Source organism: Hyperolius riggenbachi, chromosome 1, assembly GCF_040937935.1.
Source record: "Hyperolius riggenbachi isolate aHypRig1 chromosome 1, aHypRig1.pri, whole genome shotgun sequence".
NCBI lineage: Eukaryota > Metazoa > Chordata > Amphibia > Anura > Hyperoliidae > Hyperolius > Hyperolius riggenbachi.
The window spans coordinates 253,077,882-253,103,973 of NC_090646.1; the positions used below are offsets into that span (position 1 = coordinate 253,077,882).

Sequence of the window (26,092 nt, forward strand, 5' to 3'; positions counted from 1 at the left end):
ATCTCTTGCTCCGATACGCGTGAGCTTTTACCTGTAACATTTGACATGGATTAACGAAATAAAGATTTTTTCACTTTGCCCTACCATCTGGTGTAGCGGGATTTTTTATCATTACCTTTGGATTTTTGGCTTTGGAACTCCCTGCTCCTATTTGGGCAATTGTGTGAGTGTAGCGGTCTCCCCCATCTTTGTACTATTGAACAAGTCACATCACTGACTATGCCTCAAGGGAGCTCACAGTCTAATTCCTACCTTAGCTTATTGTCGGCACCATATTATAAGGTCATCTTTGGGAGAACCAATTAGCTTTCCATGATTTTTGGGGATGTATCGTATTTCAAAAGATGCATTAGGGCTTATTTTCAAGGGGTGTCTTATTTTTCCATGAACAAAAAAATGTTGAACAAAAATCAACATTTATCCAAATATAGTCATCTACTACATAATGAATTCTCAGGGCCAGATTTTTCATAGGGTATTGTGGTGGGGGTTTAGAGCACCAGAATGCCTGCGCTATGGGCCTCTGAGTTGTAAATTCTGGAGCATCATTATTACTCTCCAAACTCTTACATCATGAATTTCCTGTGACTCTACTTCTTTCTTTTTTCTTTTACCAACAACATCTATCGATATTCAAATCAACATTTATTCAAATAGTAGAAAAAGATGGCAGCGCATCTATAACCAAGCTGCACCTGACTGACTCTAGCTGCATAGAGCTGCAAAGCTTATACTGTACTGTGCTTGTTAGGCCTTGTTTCCATCTGTGAGATTCTATCCGCTTTCCTATTTTTCCCCTCAACAGTTATTACCTGTGGCACTGGCTATTCTGATTTCAATAAAGATAAATCCTTAAAGCAACCCCTGAACTGAGAGGGATATGGAGGCTAAGTGGAATTCTAGAAATACTGCATCTGCAGCAAATTATAGATATCTATGCTGTAAGCCCCTGCAATATATTTACCCACAACCTTGCCACTACACCTGTGCACATTCCCTGATATAGCTGTCTCATGGACCCAAGTTCATTTAGTAACCATAATTGTAAGCTTCCCAACACACTTGTTGCAGAGGGTTGCTTACTTACTTGTTAGAATGCGCTACGTAAATATATATTACATGGTAAATCAAACCTGTCTAAGACCTTAGTGTACAATTAAGTATAATCAGATTGTGTGAAATGCTTTGCATGCAGTAAAAATCCCTCAACTAATTACACAAGCAGTACCGTCTTCTGTCTCATGATTGGCTGTTTTATTATTTAAATGCAGTTTAAAATGTAGCCCAAGCAGTTTGTATAATATTTTATTTACATTAAGGAGACCTGTCTTCATTCGTGAAGGAAGCAGACAATATATGGTAACCTATTGGTTCATTTCTTTACTTATATGGTGCACTGAAGACCTAAATATAGAGGAAATTGTTTCCTGAGGTCCTTCTGTACCATTTTATGACAACATGATGATAGCTATTAACATTAGGAACAGCTATTTCATTTGAAGAATTAAGTATAAATACAAACATACATTTTATGTTTTATATTTATTATTAGTCTTATTTGTTTTCTTTCTTCCTTTCTTCATAGGTGATATTTTACAATGTAGTATAAATGCAATGTAAACTTTTTTATTTACACAGATATTTCTGGGAATGATGGAGGAGCTAGCAGCATTGTTGTGCTTGTTAAGCACTGTTTTCGCCTATCCTGTGAGTACTTTACTTTTTTGTGATGTTGCTTCGTATGCTTAACAAAATCCATGAATGGATAGATTGGTGGAAGCAGAGAGAAAAGAATGGATGGATGGATGGATAGATGGATGTTGAGTGGATGAACAGACAAAGTGATTGCTAAAATCTAAACTGTTGTGAAATTTATATGAATTTTCTTAAAGGACACCTGAAGTGAGAGGCATGTGGAAGCTGCCATATTTATTTCCTTTTAAACAATACAAATTGCCTGGCTATCCTGCTGATCCTCTGCCTCTAATACTTTCAGCCATGGACCCTGAACAAGCATGCAGATTAGATGATTGACTGTATTTGTGTGTTCTGGGTGTGTGATTTAGACATTACTGTTGCATGAAAGATCAGCAGGATGTCAGACATCTGGTATTGTTTAAAAGGGAATAAATATGGTAGCCTCCATATACCTGTCACTTCAGGTGTCCTTTAATACTGCTTTCCATCTATTTCACTTCTTCATGATCACTGGTGGGTTGAATCACATGCCACCTTCTGTCTCACGAACAAATTCAGTGGAAGCAGCTAGTATCTGCAACATTCCCAATAAGCTATAAGGAGAATTGATGCTACTGGACTAGTTCAAATTCCCAGCCCTTAGTTTAATCCCCATTATAAAGGGCACTACTTTGTACAGTATAGATAGGTACACTGGTGTTGATATCTTGTCACATTGTTAATAACATTAACTAATATTTTAGTTTGTCAACCACAACATAAAATCAGTTTTGGGTAGAACTGGCCTTTATACAGTAATTTCCTGAATACATGGTGCATTAACTGTTTTATTCACTTATTCAGATGTATCCTCAAGCAGTAGGGACACACGGCATGGCCAGCTTGAGCCTTGAGGTAAATATATATATTTATTTTATTTATTTAATTCATTTTATGGTACTTTTTAGTTTTACAGAAAACACTGAACCATATACATTTCTCAGTTACTTCCCCAGAAGAGCTTAGGAAAAAACTAATGACAAGTAGTTAGCATGTTCTTGCAGCATTGAAGTCCCAGCCAGGAGACTATCCATGTAGAAATTGTAGGTTCACCTCATGTTTCTCCGGGGCTTTTGGCTTCCTCCAACACGCCAAAAACAGATTAGTAGGTTAATTGGCCCCCTCCAAAAAAATAAAAGTTGTAGGCACATTAGATTGTGAGTTTCACTAAGGAATATTAAGGGGTGTGAGTTGTTCAATATACTCTCTACAGTGTTGAGGCAAAATTGTTAGTGCTTTATAATTGCATAATATTGATTATAATAATATTCATAATTCCTTTTGTGATTGAATTATAAAAGGGAAATCAAACCCTGAGAAAGTGCACAGAAATACATGAGGGCAAACAAACATCATGCTTCCATTGCATTGATGTGACATGTACCCAGGATGGCAATTGCAAATGACACTCTGACTGACATCCACACTGGCTACATCAAATCCTCATCATTATTGTCACATGGCAGTGGTACATGCTTTTTAAATAAGTTGTGTTGGAAAAAATTGGATGAGATGGAATAGAATTGCATGCAATGGGATTAAGATCAGATGGTCAATGCATATGTTGAGCAGCTGACCCTATTAATACCAACTTTCTGGTGAAAGTGGAAATCTATTTTAGGGCGTATGTACATGTTTCTTTATTCTTTGTGCTTAATCAGCATTCCTAAAGTACTTTGGATGGAAATTAAACTTATATCTGTAATTGTGAATGAGTTCTTATGGGGCAGTTTTTACCTGCAGTTTGTATTTCATTTGCTTTGCTTTTGGATTTCATTCTTGCTGTCAACTCCTAATTATTTTCTTATTTGCCATGCCATGAGTGTCTGAGGTCAACTTAAAACGAAGAGCCTAGCCAAAGCAAATGGAACACTATTCAAACACAAATTAAATATAAACAGTCATGAACACTTACCCATAAACCAGGGACACTTTATGATATTTAAAAAAAAATAGATCTTAGATTTTCAAAAAAATATGTCTTCGGAAAATCTTTATGAGAAAGGTGGCTCCTGGATTGATGTTGAGTAGTTTTGTCAACGGATTACTGATCAAGAAGGGCTCTTTTGCGTGAGATGAAGCAGGTGGGGGAAGAGGTGTGAAGGTGAGGGGGGTGGAGATACATAGGAGCAGCTGTGGTGGGGGGAACGGTTTTAGGTGTTGCAGTGTGACATGATGGTAAATGATTGCTATTAAGCGGATATTGATAATTTTCCACATCTTAGGGGTATTTTCACAAAACTGGGGTGAGCAGAATAATAGGCTTATAAACTTACAGCACGATGAGTAGAGCGTAATATAATCATTACAAGCAATGTATTACATTGTACTCATTATTCTTTTTATGGTAGTTTTTAGTGAATATACTCCCTAGTTACTATACCTAGCATTAAAAAGTACCTTATGAATGCAGCATCTCAGCAAATAGACATGATAAACAACATACACCTTGGGCTTCTTTTCATGTGATATCTCCTTAGTATCTATATGTGCTCTGATAATGTGGTCATTTTTCTTTTTCCCCCAAGACAATGCAACAGCAACAAGCAGCTAATAAACTCACTGCTCTGCCTCAGGTAAGGATACAAAAGAAAAATGCACTGCAGTTCATCTGTGACTGAGACTATGCCAGGAGTAAAAAGATTATTTTTTTAATTAAAATCTGAAGTTACAGTAATATGGGGAGTGCCATTGTTGACTGTTGAACAATGTGGCCTTCCTAACTGTTGTGCTGATTCTGTTGTGCTGGGCAGCACGGTGGCGTAGTGGTTAGCTCTCTCGCCTTGCAGCTCTGGGTCCCTGGTTCGCATCCCAGCCAGGGCGCTATCTGCAAAGAGTTTGTATGTTCTCTCCGTGTCTGTGTGGGTTTCCTCCGGGCACTCCGGTTTCCTCCCACATTCCAAAAACATATGGATAAGTTAATTGGCTCCCCCTAAAAATTGGCCCTAGACTACAGTACTTACATTACATAATATAGACATATGGCAATGGTAGGGATTAGATTGTGAGCTCCTTTGAGGGACAGTTAGTGACAAGCTATATATATATATATATATATATATATATATATATATATATATATATATATATATATATATATATATATATATATATATACACTGTACAGCGCTGCGTAATATGTCGGCGCTATATAAATACTAAATAATAATAATAATTCTCTGCCTTTCTGGATAAGTGACCTAGAACTAGAACCAGGGGTGTTGCTAGGATCCTAAGAGATCCGGGGCACTTTTGCGCACGCCAGTCAGAAAATAGGTGTGGCCATGCACCAGAATATGGGTGTGGTCATGGGTGGAGCCAAATTTACATGAACTTAACAGTGGTCTTATTAATGGAGAGGGGGCTTCTTCTGTTGGATGAAGCCCCATCTCCATTAATAAAAATAAAAAAAAATTGCAGCATATCACATAAATAGGCAGTGTTACTTAAAGGGCAACTGAAGCAAGAGGGATATGGAGGCTGATATATTTATTTCCTTTTTAACTTTGCACATTGCCTGGCTGTCCTGCTGATCCTCTGCCTCTAATACTTTTAGCCAAAGACCCTGAACAAGCATGCAGCAGATCTGGGGCTTCTGACATTATTGTCAGATCTGACAAGATTCAGACACTTCAGCAGCCAAATAGATCAGCAGGGCTGCCAGGCAATATGTATTGTTTAAAAGGAAATAAACATATTCTTCTCACTTCAGTTCCCCTTTAAACATAACTAGGCAGAGTTACCTGGCTTCTGTGCTGGCTGGTCTGGCTTTCTGCTGTGTGGGCTGGCTCACTAAATGTCCCCATGAAGCCACCACAGCACACAGCATGGCACCACAGCACCCAGCAACCCCCATAGAGGCACCACAACACCCAGCATATCCCTGATTCATGCATCACAGCACCCAGCATGCCTGCATAGAGTTACCACAGCACCCAGAATACCCTAATTGATGCACCACAGCTTCCAGCATGCCCGCCATTGAGGCACCTCAGCTGGGGGACATCTGGGGCACCCCAGAATAGATCCGAGGCACATTCCACTGATCTTTGGGGCTAGCAATGCCCCTGCCTAGAACAAATATACAAATGACATTGGCTGTATCTTATTGATTTTGTTAAGAACATACTACCTAATAAAAGCACAAGTGTCTGCATCCACCTGCGTATTTGTGGACCATGTGGCATATGTGTGTGGGTGTCAGTGCGCTGGCGCATAAGTGGGAGCACATGCAAGGCAGGGCCGCCTCATCTAGCAACTGTTAATAAACAAAGGTGTCTAATGCCTAGTTAAGTTATAAATACACTTCCACAATTCTCATCGACTTGATAGCATCAGTTAGCTAGACTGTTGGCTGCATTAAGGGGATTATCTGTACTTGTAATATCTTTAGGAATATCTTTTACGTATTAGACCTGAAGAAGCTACTTTCCTTTTACTTTGGATATACTATGGTGTGTAAGGCAACAAGGCAGTCTGAGGGTAGCAATGACAGCATTTGTGTTCCTCCTATTTCAGGTTTCCACTGATGTTTACCTATAGTAAAATAAAAACTCTATGCAGCATTGGGCTATGCTGCTGGGGCCTAGCAGTAACCATGTTTTACTGCCTGCTGCTGCATTTTACTGGTAACGATAGAAGGTGAATACCATGGCGTTGCCAGCAAGTAGCCTTCCCAGCTCCCTGCCAGACCAGCTCAACACTGACTGAAAGTAATTTACATAAACCAGTGCCTGAGTGACCTACCACCAGACACAAGTAAAGTCACATGACTGGCATGGAAGGACATGCCAGTTTTGATGCCAGTTCTTTTTCAGCCAGCCCAGAACAGAAAACATTTTAGAATAAATAATACTTTAAAGAGGATTTCCAGTGAAAATAATGTAATAAAATAAGTGTGTACATGTGTGTGTATGTATAAATGATTTAGTCAGTGTTTCCTCATTGTACAATCTTTCCTCTCCCTTATGTACATTCAGACATTTATCACACTGTGACATTTTTACTGTTGGCAGTGGATGTCACTGGAAGGAGATGCTGCTTGCTTTTTTGGCAGTTGGAAACAGCTGTTATTTCCCACAATGCAACAAGGCTCCCACAGTGGGATGTCAGGACCTTCGTGCTGTGAGGCACTGACATCAGTCTGTGGGAGGGGTTTCACCACAAAATCAGCCATAGAGAGCCCCCTGATGATCCGTTTAAGAAAAGGAATACATTTCTCATGGGAAAGGGGGTATCAGCTACTGATTGGGATGAAGTTCAATTCTTGGTTACAGTTTCTCTTTAATCTTAGAGTACTAAAACTATTACTACATTTACTACATAGAAAATATCAGTATTTCTTTGAAATTAACTTATAACATATCTGTGAGTAATTGACTATTGTTTCAGTTCTCAAGATTTGGATACAATGATCCTTACTCAACTTTGTGGCTACATGGCGTTTTACCACAACATCCATTTCCATGGTTACCGCAACGGCCACAGATGCCGGATAACCAGCAGGTAATGACTATAAGGGATGCTGTATTAGAAACCAGCTTCTGTTTTGGTCATCCTAGAATGTGTCATTTGTTTATGGTGTGCATTATTTCTAGAGTATGAATCATAGTCAAAATGTAATAATATTTATTATCATTATGGATAGAGAACAATGAGAAAACAAAAAACACAAAAACACACATCTCACAAATCACCCACAGAAAGCCTAATAAGTCACTGTAACGATCGGTGGGCGCAGAGAGTATCTGATTACCGGTGATCTGCAGTATCACCGGAAATACAGATATATACCAGATTATAAGTGAACTGCAGTCTCACCGATAATCCGATATACAAACTAACCTCTGATCACCTGAATAGAGTGTAGTGTTTGGTGTAACTGTAACACTAAGAGGACAAGGCCTCAATGCAGTAAGGAGTACTGCACAGATTCCTTCCGCAGACCTGAGCTCTCCAAGACGGGAGGAGTCAGACTGACAGTAGGAAGGGATATCTGAAAGTGACCCTCAGGAGGAAGGATCGCTAACAGAGCGAAGAACCGCCTCTAACGGTAAGGTCGGTTCTCGAGGTCGGACAAGCCAGGTCGTACACACACGGACAGATAAAGTACAGGATCAGGAGGCAAAGGCAGAGTCAAAGTACAGGCAGGGTTCAGCAACGGGGTATCAGAAATATCGGGGTACAAAATCAGGAGGCAGAAGCAGAGTCAAAGTACGAGCCGGGGTTCGGCAACAGAGTATCAGAAATATCGAGGTGCAAGATCAGAGTTCAGGAGGATAGTCAAGGCAGGCAAAAGTCATAACAGATAATCACAATCAAACTAGTACTTTAGCTATCAACAGAATCTAGCTTAGTGTAGGATTACAGCTCCAGCTGGTCCCGGCACACTAACGGATCTAACTACGGATCTGGGTGCTCCCACATATGTGAACGCAACGCCAGACAAGGAGCAAGTGAACAACCAGCAGTATATATACTCTAGGACCTTTCCAGGACCTCCCTAATTGCTGGTCCAATGGGAGCAGTGGAATTTGTCAACTGACCCAGCTGGTCAGCCGACACCCTTCTAACTGCTATTTAAATTCTGCCTCAATGCTCGCGCGCGTGTAAGTCTGAATCTTGGTGGACTATCAGTCCCAGCCACACCAGTACTGTTTTGCAATGTATCTAATGCGGGGGTCGCCTCTGATGTGGATTCCGCCGTTACCAATGCGGATTCCGCCGCACTGCCCATGCGGCATGCGGCGTTTTTTCCGCGTTGTGACGCCATGCTGGACGCGGAAACAGCTGCCTCACCTCGAGAGACGGCGGCTTTTCCGCGTTTCCTCACAGTACCCCCCTCCCGAGGAGTGGACTCCGGACAACTCCCACCAGGTTTCTCGGGATGTACAGCATGAAATTCCTTCACTAACTCGTCCGCATGCATGCGGTTCCTAGGTACCCATTGCCTCTCCTCAATCCCGTACCCCTTCCAATGTACGAGGTACTGTACCGAGTTCTGTACAGTACGTGAATCTATGATCTTCTCCACTTCGTACTCGGGTTGGGCATCCACCAACACGGGAGGAGGAGGAGTGGGACCCACCTGGACTGCTGGTTTAAGAAGGGATACGTGGAAAGACCTCACCCCCCGCATGCTGGTGGGAAGGTCAATGGAATAAGTAACATTATTAATCTTCTTGGTCACGGAAAATGGGCCCACAAACCTGGGACCCAGTTTGGCAGATGGCTGCTTCAGGGTCAAGTGACGTGTGGACACCCAGACTAGATCCCCTGGCCGAAACTTCCATTCCACGGACCGTCTCTTATCTGCTTGACCCTTCTGACTCTGGAACGCCTTCTGTAAATTCCCCTTAACAATTCCCCAATTGTCCCTGAGTGATCTCTGCCAATCTTCCAGTGCTGGAAATGGAGACGAGACAACTGGAAAAGGGGAAAATTTGGGTGACCTCCCTGTTACAATCTGAAATGGGGAAAACCCAGACGAGGAATTCTTTAAATTATTTTGAGTGAATTCCGCGAAGGGCAAAAATTTCACCCAGTCACTCTGCGCCTCAGCAACGTAGCATCTCAGGAATTGCTCCAGGGATTGGTTAATGCGTTCTGTCTGCCCATTGGTCTGTGGGTGGTAGCCTGACGAGAAAGACAATTTCATGCCCATTTGGTGGCAAAATGCCCTCCAGAATCCAGACACAAACTGGACTCCCCTATCAGACACGATGTCTTCCGGAATGCCATGCAGCCGGAAGATGTGAATGATAAACAATTCAGCCAGTTCTTGAGCCGAGGGGAGTCCTTTCAGGGGCACAAAATGGGCCATTTTGCTAAACCGATCGACTACCACCCAAATGACCGACATGCCTTCAGACCTGGGCAATTCCCCCACAAAATCCATGGACAAGTGGGTCCATGGCTCACTCGGGGTGGGCAAAGGCTGCAACCTTCCTACAGGTGCCAGCCGGGAGGGCTTACTCTGGGCGCACACCGCACACTCCCTAACATACTCCTTGCAATCTGTTGCCAAGGAAGGCCACCAAGCACACCTGGCAATCAGATCCTGCGTTCTGGCAGCTCCAGGATGACCAGCATTCTTATGGGCGTGAAAGAGTTGCAGAACCTGTAACCGGAATGGTAGTGGTATGAACAAGACCCCTTCGGGTTTCCCTTCAGGAACCTCCTGCTGAAAGGGACCCAAGATCTCTGTCCACTCTTCCCAAGACTCCGTGGCGGCTAACACCAGTTTCTGCGGAATGATGGATTCAGGAGTGGGGGGCTGTGCTGTCTCAGGTTCGAAACACCTGGAGAGGGCATCTGCCTTGATGTTTTTGCTACCTGGAGTGTATGTGATTATAAACCTGAATCTCGTAAAAAACAAGGACCACCGGGCCTGACGGGGACTAAGCCTCTTAGCCCCCTCGATGTACTTCAAGTTCTTGTGGTCGGTGTAAACAGTGATCATGTGCTCTGCCCCCTCCAACCAGTGGCGCCACTCCTCAAATGCCAATTTAATGGCCAGGAGCTCTCTGTTGCCTATATCGTAGTTTCTCTCCGCCGGAGAGAACCTATGGGAAAAGTACGCACAGGGATGTAGTCTTCCCTGTAACCCTGATCGCTGAGACAGCACAGCCCCTACCCCGACCTCCGAGGCATCGACCTCAACAATGAACGGATAAGCGGTGTCGACATGTCTCAGGATTGGTGCGGAACAAAACAATTTTTTCAGACTAGAAAATGCATTCTGAGCCTCCAGGGACCAGTGGGTAGTATCTGCCCCCTTTTTTGTAAGACTGGTAAGGGGTGCAATGATTGTGGAGTACCCTTTTATAAACCTCCTATAATAATTTGCAAAACCCAAGAATCTCTGGAGGGCTTTCAGACCCACAGGTTGCGGCCATTCTAGGACAGCTGTGACTTTAGCAGGGTCCATTGACAGACCTGAGGTAGAAATCACATACCCCAGAAACGTGACGGATGTCACCTCAAAAATACACTTTTCTAACTTGGCATAGAGTCTATTCTGTCTTAATTTGTTTAGGACAAATTTCACATGGACCCTGTGTTCGGGGAGGTTATTGGAATAAATTAATATATCATCGAGATATACCAGTACGAATTTACCCAATACCTCCCGGAATACCTCATTGATTAGTTCCTGGAAGACGGCGGGCGCATTGCACAACCCGAAGGGCATCACCAAGTATTCGTAATGCCCGTCGGGTGTGTTAAAGGCCGTCTTCCATTCATCGCCCCTTCTAATGCGGATTAGGTTGTATGCCCCCCTCAGATCTAACTTAGAAAAGATCTTTGCAGTAGTGACCTGCGTGAATAAGTCGTCTATCAATGGTAACGGATAGCGATTTTTCACCGTGATTTTATTGAGACCTCGGTAGTCGATACAAGGTCGAAGACCCCCGTCTTTTTTCTTAACGAAAAAGAAACCGGCCCCAGCAGGTGACCGAGAGGGCCGAATAAACCCCTTGGCCAGGTTGTCACGAATGTAATCCTGCATGGCCAACTTCTCGGGACCGGACAAGTTATACAGGTGACCCCTAGGGGGCATACAACCAGCACGGAGATCAATGGGGCAATCGAACGGGCGATGAGGAGGTAATTGATCAGCAGACTTGGGACAAAAGACATCAGAAAAATCGGAATACACCTCGGGAACACCCTCCACGTACACCTTGGTCTGACCCAATGTCACCTTTCCTAGACACTGTTGGTGACAACGATCAGACCATCTGGTTACCTGACCCGTGGCCCAGTCGATTTGTGGAGAGTGGGCCTGTAACCAAGGCATGCCTAAGATAATAGTGGAGGTTGACATGTTCAAAACGAAAAACTGTAGCTGTTCCCCATGCAATACCCCTATCGTAACCCTCACCTGCGGAGTCTGAGACAGGGGACGATCCCGTTGCAGCGGGGAATCGTCTACTGCCGTGACCTGAATGGGGGGAATTACTGGAGTGAGAGGAATACCCAACTCCCGAGCAAATTCAAGGTTCATAAAATTGGCCGCTGAGCCAGAGTCAATAAAAGCTTCAGTGTCCACAGACTTATCATCCCACGTAATAGTACAGGGGAGAAGTAACTTCTTCTCTTTTTGGGGTGAGAATGAAGTGCCTAGGGTGTCACCCCCCACTACTCCTAGGCAGACCCGTTTCCCGACTTGTTAGGGCAGTTTCGCACCCTGTGCCCTGCTTCTGCACAATACAGGCACAGTTGTTCTGTTATTCTCCGCCTACGTTCCACCTGGGTCAATCTTGATCGACCAATTTGCATGGGTTCGGGTGGTGGTGAGGCTGGAGAGGGTGACACCGGTGGAGATGCCGTTACTGCGGGTGTACCATAAGGTGCCACATACGAAGTCACCCTGACCCGGTGACTGCCCCTAGTCTGCCTCTGATGGCGTAGTCGACGATCGACTCTGATGGCCGATGATATGGCCTCATCGACTGTTGCGGGCTCGGGTAAGGTTAGCATCAAATCAGAGACCTCCTCCGACAACCCAGATAGAAAATAATCCATCAGAGCAAAATTGTCGAATCTGGCGGTAACAGACCACCTACGAAATTCTGCTGCGTAATCCTCGACCGACCCTCTGCCTTGCCGCAAAAGTTTGAGCTTCCGCTCTGAAGTTGCCGCAAGGTCAGGGTCGTCGTATATTACGGCCATAGCCTTAAAAAATTCCTCGACTGAGGTCAGAGCTAAATTAGTGGGGGACAGGTTGTATGCCCAAGACCATCACAATCACCAGTTAACAGTGTTTTAATGAAAATGACCCGTTGGGTCTCAGTCCCCGAGGATCGGGGTCTTAACTCGAAGTATGACAACACTCTACTCTTGAAATTCCGGAAGTCAGACTTGTGGCCGGAAAATTTATCAGGTACAGGCATACGTATGTCATCACTAGGAGGGGATCGCACTGAATCAACTGACGTCTGGAGGGTTTGCACAGAGCCTGAAAGGGCATCAATCAAAGCTTTGTGCTGGCCCAGTGCTTGATGGAGGTTATCCACCGAAGTGGCAAGCATACCCAGACGACCAGTGTTTGCGTCCATTTTGTTTTTTGGTCTGGCGTTCTGTAACGATCGGTGGGCGCAGAGAGTATCTGATTACCGGTGATCTGCAGTATCACCGGAAATACAGATATATACCAGATTATAAGTGAACTGCAGTCTCACCGATAATCCGATATACAAACTAACCTCTGATCACCTGAATAGAGTGTAGTGTTTGGTGTAACTGTAACACTAAGAGGACAAGGCCTCAATGCAGTAAGGAGTACTGCACAGATTCCTTCCGCAGACCTGAGCTCTCCAAGACGGGAGGAGTCAGACTGACAGTAGGAAGGGATATCTGAAAGTGACCCTCAGGAGGAAGGATCGCTAACAGAGCGAAGAACCGCCTCTAACGGTAAGGTCGGTTCTCGAGGTCGGACAAGCCAGGTCGTACACACACGGACAGATAAAGTACAGGATCAGGAGGCAAAGGCAGAGTCAAAGTACAGGCAGGGTTCAGCAACGGGGTATCAGAAATATCGGGGTACAAAATCAGGAGGCAGAAGCAGAGTCAAAGTACGAGCCGGGGTTCGGCAACAGAGTATCAGAAATATCGAGGTGCAAGATCAGAGTTCAGGAGGATAGTCAAGGCAGGCAAAAGTCATAACAGATAATCACAATCAAACTAGTACTTTAGCTATCAACAGAATCTAGCTTAGTGTAGGATTACAGCTCCAGCTGGTCCCGGCACACTAACGGATCTAACTACGGATCTGGGTGCTCCCACATATGTGAACGCAACGCCAGACAAGGAGCAAGTGAACAACCAGCAGTATATATACTCTAGGACCTTTCCAGGACCTCCCTAATTGCTGGTCCAATGGGAGCAGTGGAATTTGTCAGCTGACCCAGCTGGTCAGCCGACACCCTTCTAACTGCTATTTAAATTCTGCCTCAATGCTCGCGCGCGTGTAAGTCTGAATCTTGGTGGACTATCAGTCCCAGCCACACCAGTACTGTTTTGCAATGTATCTAATGCGGGGGTCGCCTCTGATGTGGATTCCGCCGTTACCAATGCGGATTCCGCCGCACTGCCCATGCGGCATGCGGCGTTTTTTCCGCGTTGTGACGCCATGCTGGACGCGGAAACAGCTGCCTCACCTCGAGAGACGGCGGCTTTTCCGCGTTTCCTCACAGTCACAAGAAAAAAAAATACAAAGACCATTTAGGTATAATAACTAGTGATAAAGTTATTACCGGATGAAGGGGAGTAGCACTGAAATGTGAAAATTGCTCTTGTTCAATAGGTAAAAACCCGCAGTCAGAATTGGTTAAAATAAGATAACCAGAATTTTGTTTGATTTTCATTGGTCTCTTGATGTGTATTATTTTCACAAGGCTGTTTCTCTTTTTTTAGTTTGAATATGCATTGCCGATACACCCTCCCCCATTGCCAGGAGTGTCGCCTGTAGCTCACCCAGCTCAATCAGGACAAGATGGACAGAATAATCCTCATCAGTCACCACCTACATCAGCTAAAGCAGACCAACTCATACAACAGTCTCTGCTGCCGCTGGGCTTTCCAAACATCCAGCAAACTGACCCAACAATGATTCCCCCAAGGGGCGGCTCACCTGATGGTCAAATCCAAATGGTAGCATTGTTTATGGTAATCATTACCCTTGCTTAGATTGAGTATGATGTACTGCACATTTCCATTAACCGTATGTGTTTGTAATCTACCAAGCATTATCTTCTGTAATTAACATTTTGAAACAGGGAGAAATACATAACTTTGCAGGGACAATAAGAGTTATTTGTGAGAAGCAGTGCAAGAAAATAGGAGCAAAACTGGTGCAAACTAGGTGGAAAAGTGGAGTGGTTTCTTAAAGCGACCAGTTGGGATCTTGCTATAGGCATCTACTTCAGGTTTGCACAAGTTTTGCTCCAATGTTTCCATTTTAAGTAAACAGTAGGAAGGTCCGCATGATGTCCAAAAACAAATTACAAAATCTTTATTGTGGATGTATCAAATGTATGTATGTATGCTCAAATTTGTCTCCAGAAATACCATACTTGTTTTGAAATATAAGATCAGCAACCCGAAGGCTGGGTTCACATTGGCACAAAATGTTCAGTTTAGCTGAATTAAATAGAACAGTTCCTGGTGGATACAAAGGGATTCTATGCAAAGCAATAGGATCCACTCAAATCAGTCCATTTGGAATGGATCAGTTTGTTCCAATCTTATGAATGAAACGCAAGTTTTGATAGTCTGCTATAATTCCGGATCGGCCGGACAAAGTGGATTCTGGTGGGTATAACGAGTGGGTGGCGACGGGGATTGGAACACACAAATAAAAAACGAATGCCAAAATGGAACAAACTGATCTGTTTAAAACTGAAAGTAGATCAGTTTTTCAAGGATCAGTTTTTGATCTGTGCAGTGTGAACCCATCCAGAAGAACATGTTTACATACTGTATATCTACATTTAGCTGTATATACACATAAGCAATGCTAGTTTTAATGTCTGAGCCATATTAATGTCAAAGTAAGATGACTGTAGACATGATCGGTGACTACTGGGCTGATATTGTTTTGCTTTCAGTATCATAATTTTTTTTAAGATAGGGTATTTTGTTGTGGAAAAAGAAATGTCGCAAACTCCACTTTAAGGCACTGATATAACCTGTAAATATACAGTGTGAAAGGTTAGTAATAAAAGTGCCCAGAAGTAAAATTTTTGTGTTAAATAGGGCTTCTTCGAGGAAAAATCCAATTTTCATAAAAGGTCACATGACCCGAAGCAGCTACATTATTAGCAGGGTCTATATGAGGAAACAATGCTTGGCTTGTATCACGGTACCCGTATGACAGCTATGGGATGGTTTAGGTACTGACTTAATTGAAAAAATTGCATTCTGTAGCAATGGTAGTCTGTGGTGAAGGAAATGGCTTTTAATTTGGTTTTTGACCAGGTACCATACTTGAAAAGTGACTAATTTTACAGTAACTATTCTTGGAGCTTCTCCACAGACAGAACAAGCTGTGCAGGTGAGTGCCTTCACAGGACTCTTGAAACTGATGGCTTTACATACACTAAAGGCTGGTACAGACCTTCAATTTTGATTGATCAATCACTGACTATTTTTACCAGCTCCATGTAGTATGAGAGTTTACCTACACTATCTTTGCCTAGTATTCAAACTCTGTTTACCCTCATACTATATGGAGGTGATAACATTTCCAATCATTGGCCAATCAAAATTGAAGGTGTGCATCAGGCTTAAATTTAAAGGTCATGTGCAGGAATCTAGCATTCATGCAAATGGAATGGCAATAGAGAAGTCAGGATAAGTTGTACAACTTGTGATAAATGATAAACCATTGGAATCTGCGGGGACAAGTTTATTAAGGAAAGAAACACTACACTTCTAGGGAATCAAGTCCAAAAAGTGTTGGGACAGCACCCATGTATAGGAGATAATGTGCCCAGGCAGTCGGTCTTCCACACCACTGGAGCCGTCAAGTACAGGAACACAGGTTTTGCAGGCACCAATGTAGTAAATTATAGCTTCTTTATTGGTCACATCAGACAACGCAGAGGGTACAACGACAGACCGCTGTTTCGAGCAACCAAGCTCTATATCAAGTTGTTCAACACTGCATAAAAACCACATACAAATCATGTGCTTATATAAGGTCTAAAAACCAATCAAAGTGCAGCGCTGGTATCATCGAATCACTGGACATTATGTCACCAGAGGACCTGATGGAAGACTTAGATGTATCAGAAAAAAACTTCCCTTTTATCGGAAAAAGTCCTATTAGACATTGTATATCTCAAGTGCTTACTCCAAAAAATACACTCTGAATAGCGCTAACAGCACCTTACCATATAGTTGAAACACCGCCAGGTTCAATACAGCCATAAGAGATAAATTGTGTAAAATTAGAGTCAGCCAATCCGCGCGAGGCACCCTCAAAGGGGCCTCCCACATATGGCCAACCATATGGACGGGGTGGATAGACTTAGCCCCACCCTCCTGAAGTGCCGCCGACCAATCAAATGGTCGCAAACTCATGACGCGTGGTTATGACGTATGCGGAACTAAGTACGCATAATATGCCATGACGTATGCGGAAGAAAGAAAGACGCCCGCTAAGCGCATGTAAACAAACATGCGGCGTCTATTGCGGATGTCTATACGTACTAAGTGGGCGCGTCCTACGTTACACAAAACACTAGGAACTCGCCCACCAGAGAAATACGCCCACCAAGTCGTCATAGTAACAATTGGCAACAACTCTATGGGATATCGATCTCAAAACATTAAGGCATAAACCTAACAGTGATCAAAACCAATATGGGGTGGATAACCACCACAAGGGGGGTAAAAATTACATAGATACAAAAATCTAAAAATTTATATTCAAAATTACACAAAAACTTTATTGAAATTTTTTTTTACCTTAGTCCAAAATTGAATAGAGACCAGCACTGCACCCATATCTAAAATGAATAAAAACAATGAACATTACTACAGGAGAACTCACAATCAGCCTACCTGTGTTCCTGTACTTCTAGGGAATCTAAATATATGAATACATATGAACTGAGTATAGTTGCATAAAAAAAATTACATTTGGTAATATTTATATTCTCATGTGTCTATACTCCAGTACCAGACCATAATGAATAAACTACTACAACAACAAGGAGCAGCAGATGCCATGCCAGACCCTGCTGGAGTCCCGCCCATTCATCAACACAACGTAAGTCTCTCATAGCCACATTAAATATTGCATAAAATATCTTGCAGGGAACGTGTAACAAATTAATACCACTTGTTAGAATTATTACTGTGTGTCAGGTTGAGGTTGTCATACTGATATACTGTATAGATTAATTGTTTGTATTAATTCACTTCATGCAGAAAACAGATGATTTTACTGAACATTTCGTAAAATGTCAATTCATAAAGGCTGATACCACATGGCAAGTGAAATTACAGAGCAGTGAGGTAAATTACCGACTTGTGTGGCAAATACCTCAACACGTCAGTAAATGTCAATTTATAAAGATTAGAGCATGCAGTAAAGTCCAGTAACATGTCGGGTATTTACCTCCAGTTCTGATGTGTCAAAAACCAGCTACAGCATGCAATAGCACATGACAGACTGAAGCAGAGAGCCAATAGGAAGAGCTTCCCCCTCCTGCTACTCTCTCTCTATTGGTGCTAACATGTTCTAGGGAGAGATGAGTTTCTCTACCCCCAGGCAGCAGAGAAGAGAGCCACCACACAAAAGAGATTTCCCCTGCAGCCCTTCAGACGTTGACCCTTAAGGTTCTTGTTTGAAGATGCCGAGGATCAACTAGTGAAATTATCCAAGAATGATGTGTCTTAGTGGGCCCTGGCTGCCACTGTGGGTCACACAAAGAGGGGGTGCTTGAGCACCCAGAGCACCCCCCTCTGAACGTGCCTGGTCTTATGTTTCTTGGAAGTTCATCTAAACAAGCAAGCAACTTTTTTTTGGTAAATTACTAAACTTTTACCGCACCTGTGAAATTCTTTTTGAATCAACAAAAAAAGTCTAAAATACCGAATGCAGTATTTTACTGACCATTTTTTTTTTAATCGAACAGCCCTTTATGAATTGAAGTCATTGGAGAAAATAACACAGTGTGAAAAGCAGCCTGTTTCATGCTTAAAATCGTGGCAAAATTGTTCTGCAATTGTGTTCGCAATTCGCATTCAGGGAACGAGAATTTCTCCTTACACGTGCATTGCAAACAGAATTGTGGCAAAATAGTGGTGATTTTGCTCCGATTTTCAAAGGTGCGTGTCTTCACCTAGGGGAATAAAAAAAAACCACCCTCTAGCCCTGCGCACCCGAAGTAAATATGATTCCTTCCATGCTGCATGAGGCACTTTTTCTACACGACACTGACAGGGAAATATGATTTGTTTTCTCTCTTTTGGTTATCTCTTCTTCTCCTCATAACACGCTTTCTTTTCCTTTGTTTTGTGAAAACAAATCTTATAGTACCTCTTCAATTTTATGTTCATATACAGTATTTCTTTAATAAGTTAAATAATTTGTTTTTCAGCCATACCCTGGTCTTTACTTTAATTATGGCAGAGGAGCTGAAGTAAGTGACAATGCCAAGGACATTTATGCAAATAATTTCAAAAGTGAATTATTTAGAACACAACTATTAAAAAAACAGAACACTTGTTTTACAGTCCAAAAGGTCATGGTTTCCACTTAGCTTAGTAAATGAATGTAGTCTTTGTTCCACAGAGTACGTCTATCTCACAGTGAGCACCTAGTTCTGCTTCAGCTGTCTGTATTTTCAAAGGTAATGAGGTTACAGATAATTAATAACCATTAATCCTCAGCTGATACATCTAGTAATGCCAATGTAAAGGATAGCGGAGGGCAGCACGGTGGCATAGTGGTTAGCGCTCTTGCCTTGCAAGCGCTGGGTCCCCGGTTGGAATCCCAGCCAGGTCAACATCTGCAAGGAGTTTGTATGTTCTCCCTGTGTCTGCGTGGGTTTCCTCCGGGTACTCCGGTTTCCTCCCACATCCCCAAAACCATACAGATTGGTTAATTGGTTTCCTCCAAAAAATTGGCCCTAGACTACGATACATACACTATACGATATAGACATATGCCTATGGTAGGGATTAGATTGTGAGCCCCTCTGAGGGACAGTTAGTGACAAAACAATATATACTCTGTACAGCGCTGAGGAAGATGTCGGCGCTATATAAATACTAAATAATAATAATAATACCGCCGCATGGCCAAGCGGCATGGCGGCTATCTCCGCGTGTCAGCCGGCGGCCTCTGCCATGCAGCTACATGCTGCTGCTTTGCCTGGTCCGTCTAGTGCACATAGATTGAGAGCTACGCGCGCGCGCGCACCAGGCGACAGGACCTTTATGCAAGTAAAAGAGTCAGCTGATCAGCCGGTCAGCTGACTCCAGTAGTGCTCCAGATTGGCTGAGTGACTGGGGCGGCGTTGTGGAGCGCTCTGAGTATATATAGGACCTGCCTGTCAGTTGCTGGTCGTCTGCTGTTGCAAACGCTAACGTGCTAGCACTCAGACCTTAGTCAGATCTTACAGTGTGTTAGAACCAGCTGGAGCTGGGAATTCACACTTAGCCAGTTTCCGTTGATAGCTTAAAGTACTAATTGCATTGTGATATCTGTGTACTATTCTTTAGTCTAGATCCCAGGTGTTGAAACCAAGGACTTCAGACCTAGACTAGGATATTGCTATATTGCTACTATTTATCTGTGTAATATTCTTTAGTCTAGATCCCAGGTGTTGAAACCAAGAACTTCACACCTAGACGAGGATATTGCTATATTGCTACTATTATCTGTTATGATCTTCTGCTTTCCTGACTACTCTCCTGTTTGCTGATTCGGTACTTCTGCCTATCTGATTACTGTTGCCGACACTGCCTGAACCTAACTCTGAATCAGCCTTCCGTCTCTGTACCTTATCTGTCCGTACGTTGCTGACCCTGCTTGTCTGACCATCCTATCCTCACTAGTGGGTCTAGCCATTAGTGAGGAATTTCTGAGAGCTGTCACCTACTCCCTAGGTGATCAGTCTTTGCAGCACTGTCTGCAACACTTGCTCCTCGAGTGTCTGCTAGCTGCAGTAGAGTCTTAATCACCCGCTCCTCGGGTGATCATCCTTACAGCTCAGTCAGTGGTCCCTGCTCCTCAGGTGTCCACTGGCTGCAATACAGTCTGAATCTCCCGCTAATCGGGAGATCTCCTCTTTCATTATTGTCGCACCAAAACACAATTCCACATTGGTTGTCCTGTGTCTAGCTATACTAGTATTATTCAGGATTCTGCAGGTCACCACATAATCAGGTATAGCATCTGTATTATTGGTGATTCTGCAGGTCACCACATAATCAGGTATAGCATCTGTATTATTGGTGATTCTGCAGGTCACCACATAATCAGGTATAGCATCTGTATTATTGGTGATTCTGCAGGTCACCACATAATCAGGTATAGCATCTGTATTATTGGTGATTCTGCAGGTCACCACATAATCAGGTATAGCATCTGTATTATTGGTGATTCTGCAAGTCACCACATAATCAGGTATAGCATCTGTATTATTGGTGATTCTGCAGGTCACCACATAATCAGGTATAGCATCTGTATTATTGGTGATTCTGCAGATTACCAATAATCAGAAAAATCTGTGTTGCTGACACCAATCGTTACAGCCAAACCTTAAAATATATCTATGAATAATCTCATCCACCATAGCTTCCATACTATTTTAAGATAATACCCCAAACTTAAACATCTCTGTTACAAAATGTGTTAGTGTGACAAACTCTTACATCTATATTCAATAGAGAAGTGGCCTTCAGTAGTTCCTGCCCACCAATTACTGTACCTCTTGATACAGGCATTTTAGACAAGATCATCGTGAACAGTCTTGAACATCATCAGTGCTTTCTGAACATTTTTACCTTTTAGTTACATAGTTACATACAGTACATGGGCGTAGTAATCACCCCTGCGACCCCTGCCATTGGGGCCCCTCCACCGCCCTCTTCCCAACCGTAAGTGCAGCCAATTAGCAAAGAAACTTCCCCATTCACTCACGAAAATCATCTGCAGGAGAGTGTGTAATTGTTTTCTGCTTCCAGAGGCTGCTTCACAGCAGAACACTCTGCTACCATTCCCTGGCTCCCAATCCTGTGGGGTTCAGGGACCAAGGGGCCCCCATGCTATCATTTTTGAAGGGGGCCCTATTAAGTCTAGTTATGCTCCTGGTTACATAGTTATCTGGGTTGAAAAAAGACATACGTCCATCCAGTTCAACCAGAAAATAAAGTTATAGGATTACATAGTGTATATATTGTGTGTGTATTTAATTTACTATTGTTATTATATTTGTATGCTAACTGATTTATTTCTACTTTAGTTACCACCAGCCAGGCTTGGAGTCATGAGCCAAGAGTCAGAAGAGATGCAGGTACTAAAATAAACTTTATAACTGCAACAGGTTTCTCAGTAGCGTAGGCTATGATGATAAGCACAGAGGAAGTACAGGCCAGTGAGGGTCCTAGAGTGATTTCCTAGAGTACTCTGGGGAAAACGGGCAAATTACAGCATTAATAAAACTGAAGTAGAAGATTGAAAATGTGCGTGTCAATATAAGTAATTAGACAATGCACCTATGAAACTAAAATCAGTTCAACTGTATTAATTTAAGCAATTTTGAACGCATAGTTAAACAACTTAGCATGGGATATGGGATGACCGTGCCGATATCAACCCAAGCACGCACAACCAAACAACCGCCAATCATACACAAGTGACACCAAGGTGTAGATAACCACATGACCTCGATGGGTAAACAAGTCAAAGTAAGCTCATTTTAAGGCTGATAATTACAATTGGTATACTTTATGTGCTGAAATCCAAAGACAAGTCCTAAATGCAACCACAGAGGTCACACTTAGCAGTAACAATCCTGTCAGCTCTTGACATCAAACAACAGTGAGCAACAACAAAGTCCACCCCAATAGCAGATGAGAGGGGTATAGTAGAAACTACAGTACATAACTGTCAAAGCAATAGTTGCCAAGATCTCACCACCTTCCTGGGGACTTGTAACATCCAGAGTCCAATCACTGTTGGAGGTTGTATCAGGCGTGTCAGGTAAAATACTGTCCTCTCACATGGAGTTGATGCTGCCAGCAAGACAGTGGGGCAGGTCACCCTATGATGTGTCAAGTAGCCATGCCAGGATGTCCCAACATGTTTCACCTGAGTCTTCTGGCTTCTTCAGGAGACATGGTGAAAATCACACAAACACATGCACACTCAAGTGCACTGAGCTGTCTAACTGTAGACCCCACAACCTTTCCCATACTAAGGGGGCTGGACGATATACCAACAGCCTGCTATATATATGGATATAAGAAGTACTTCTGCTGCTGTTGAAACCAGGATAACCACGGTAAAAACAGTAAACCTGAATAATTTAGTACAATCTACTATATGTCCCTTTAAGATACAGAGTCAGGAAAACAGCGAACCATTTCATTATGCTCTTACCATAAAGTCCTAATAACAGCCCCGTTACAAATATAATATGTTCTTCGTGTTTGGCAATCATGACTAGTTAATCAAACATAATCCAGTAGTAACATGCTGCCACTTGATGATATTAACCGAACATGGTTCTTAGAAGCTTAAAAAAGTAATCAGCTCATGCTTTCCTCTGTGGTTGTTTGATTTTTTTACACAATGCTTTAATTCTTCTAAATACTTTTTAAATGTGTTGTTAACTACTAGTATCTGTATTTATCTTCACATACTAGAACGTTGACATGCAAAGCCAAACCATTATAAAACTTGCCATATTCAGCACATTTTATTTAATTCGACTTCACTGGACAGTATGAAAATAAAAGCTGGGTATTCTATTATGAACAGCTGGGAGGTAGAATTTATAATTCCATTCTGTTTTCGTCTAATAAATTATTATTACCGTATTTTAATTAGCGTTATCTATAAAATGCTATCATATTATGCAGCACTGTACAGCACTGTGCGATACTGTATATGTATGGAACACATTACAACATAACACAAGGTACAGAGACAGATCACATATTACAAGACAGAGGGTCAGTATAAAACTAAGGCAGCATCAGTACAATGTTCATTTAGTAGCCATCGCCAAAGTGAACTGAAAGAGTGCTCTGACTAAAAAGGCTTACAATCTAAGAGGATGGAATAAGAACACACTAGGTGGAAGGGGTGGCATGTCTATTCAGAGAAGGGGTCCAGTATAAGAGGATGGAGAGTAAGCAAGGATGATCAGGCTAACTTGGATGAGTTAAAGGTGTAAACAAGTCTGATGAGGGAGGAAGGGAGTTCCAAAGAGTAGGGGCTGTTCTGAATTAGTCCTGGAGCCTTGCATGTAAGCAGGTAAATGAGTGGAATAGATATCTGTAAAGTAAAAAATATATAAATAATATATATTTAATAATACATTGTGTGAATTATTGTCTTGTACAGAAAGTGGTGATCAATTATCCTGTTATTTTTTAATTCCATCCTGAATTTTGTATTGCATGTCTTACCATCTTATTTGCTGTGCTGCAGGGTGGTCGAGCTGGAGCCGCACATGCTTTGCATTCCTTGTTTCCAGGATTACTGGGAGGAGTACCTGGTCTAGGAAACATGCCACAGAATCCGGCCATGGCTGGCGACTTCACCATAGAAGATGACACTCTTGGAGTTGGTAGAAAGCCAGCTGGTCAAGGAATTGCACAAAGCCCAGCTGAAAATCCTTCAATTGGTGGTTTGAACCCTTCCATACCCATCTTAGATGGACTATCGCCAGCTCAAGAAGTCCTTCAACTGCCAAACCTCAACCTTCCTAATATGGGGCTTAATCCAGTAGGACAGAGCAAAGGTCCAGCACCAGTAACCCCAGATAACATACCCCATATGACACATGATACACCTGCAGGTTTGGCTCCATATGGAGTTGATGAAGCTTTACTGTTTGGTGTGCCAAGAGAAAATCCTACTAATGTGGACATTACTTATGGAAATAATGGCATGGATACCGCTTTCATGCATAATGATATTCATCATTTACAGAATCATTATTTCCAGGACCCATAATGATAGGTCAGAGATCAGAATCAGAACAGTCCTCGCTGGGTTCAGTCTGCTTTACACCACTTATTAGCTAACAGCTTAGAATGCACTATTAATCAACTTATGTCTGTAGTGTTAGTAATGTTGGTAGTATATGGAGAACCAAGCAACAAGACATACAAAATAAAATTATACAGAAAATTGGAAATGGAAATATCACAACTGTAAGGAGCAATAATCAGCAAATAAAGGGGTCTAGTTATAATAGTATAATATTGGCTCTGTAGGAAATAATTATAACGTTTCAATTTCCAGCATGTTTATAAAAGTGTGGAAAGAAATTTGAGATGGCAGAAATATAAAAAATGTGTCCCAACCATAAGCATGATCATCCTAAATTTGGAGGGAAAAGGGAAGTAAAGTGCAGTAAAAGTGGCAGAAAAATGTGTAGGGGGTGGAAACATTTGAAAAGTGCAAATAGCAGGAACAGAGATGGCCAATGAGATGTTAATCATTTCTATATGCTAATGTTATGCTAATTGTATCTATATATAAGTCGCTTGGAATACTGGCCAATTAACTGTAATAGCTGATGGGTTTGTTTGGTCTTTCTCCAAGCTACATCAATTTCAATACATTTAATATAAAATGTGTAGAGGACATTTTAAACAAACTTGGTTAATAGCATTAAATATACATACAAATGTTTTGAAAACAATACAAAATGTGCATCAATTCCAAATTATTTGTATCTAATTGACCATCTCTGAACAGAACAAGGAAATGTTTGAGGACTAAGGGCCCGATCCAATTCACTTTTTCTCTTATGTTTTCTCTTAGGTGATATTTTCACATTTCAAATCACTATTAAGCCACCAGCAATGTTCACCTACTTTTTGGTACTTTTTCAATTGCAGAAAGCTGAAAAGTTATTTTAAACAGAAGATGAAAAATGAAGAAGAAGAAAACTTAGGAGAAAAAGTGAATTGAATAAGGGCCTAGAAGTCTTGGAAATCCCATGTAGGACTTTAAAGAGAACCCGAGGTGGGTTTGAAGAATATTATCTGCATACAGAGGCTGGATCTGCCTATACAGCCCAGCCTCTGTTGCTATCCCAAATCCCCCTAAAGTCCCCCTGCACTCTGCAATCCCTCATAAATCACAGCCATGCTGCTGACAAACAGCTTGTCAGAGCTGGCTGTGTTTACCTCTATAGTGTCAGTCTGCTGCTCTCCCCGCCTCCTGCAGAACTCTAGTCCCCGCCTGCATCCCTTCCCTCCCTGCTGATTGGAGGGAAGGGACGAGGGCAGGGACCGGAGCTATGCAGGAGGCGGGGGAGCAGCTGAGACTGACACTACAGATGTAAACACAGCCTCGCAGCATGGCTGTGATTTATGAGGGATTGCAGAGTGCAGGGGGATCTTAGGGGGGTTTGGGATAGCAACAGAGGCTGGGCTGTGTAGGCAGATCCATCCTCTGTATGCAGATAATATTCTTCAAACACACCTCGGGTTCTCTTTAAGGAGTCAGTTAGAAGAATTAATGGAAGCACTTGATTTAAAGTCACATAAAATGCCACTTTTTATGTAACATTTATGTTCAGCAGTTTCGCCCTAACTAAAACGCTGCATCCCCGCGGCAGATCGCTACATTTAAACCCCCCAAATC

The 26,092-nt window shown here is 42.5% G+C and overlaps 1 protein-coding gene across 1 annotated transcript; it reads left to right on the plus strand.

Moving 5' to 3' along the window:
* The first annotated feature begins 1,653 nt into the window (after positions 1–1,653).
* AMBN (ameloblastin) lies at positions 1,654–24,448 on the plus strand. The gene is made up of 9 exons (XM_068232816.1): positions 1,654–1,707; positions 2,542–2,592; positions 4,266–4,313; positions 7,129–7,242; positions 14,158–14,409; positions 17,426–17,518; positions 18,855–18,896; positions 21,726–21,776; positions 23,921–24,448. The coding sequence occupies exons 1-9, from the start codon at positions 1,654–1,656 to the stop codon at positions 24,446–24,448; spliced, it is 1,233 nt and encodes a 410-aa protein (XP_068088917.1).
* Positions 24,449–26,092: the final 1,644 nt, after the last annotated feature.

Bases quoted from the DNA above. Each gene is read 5' to 3' on its own strand.
- AMBN (XM_068232816.1), top strand. From the start codon at position 1,654: ATGGAGGAGCTAGCAGCATTGTTGTGCTTGTTAAGCACTGTTTTCGCC. The intron at 2,593-4,265 runs GTAAATATATAT...TTTTCCCCCAAG, and splicing joins TGGCCAGCTTGAGCCTTGAG to ACAATGCAACAGCAACAAGC. The intron at 17,519-18,854 runs GTAAGTCTCTCA...TTTGTTTTTCAG, and splicing joins CGCCCATTCATCAACACAAC to CCATACCCTGGTCTTTACTT.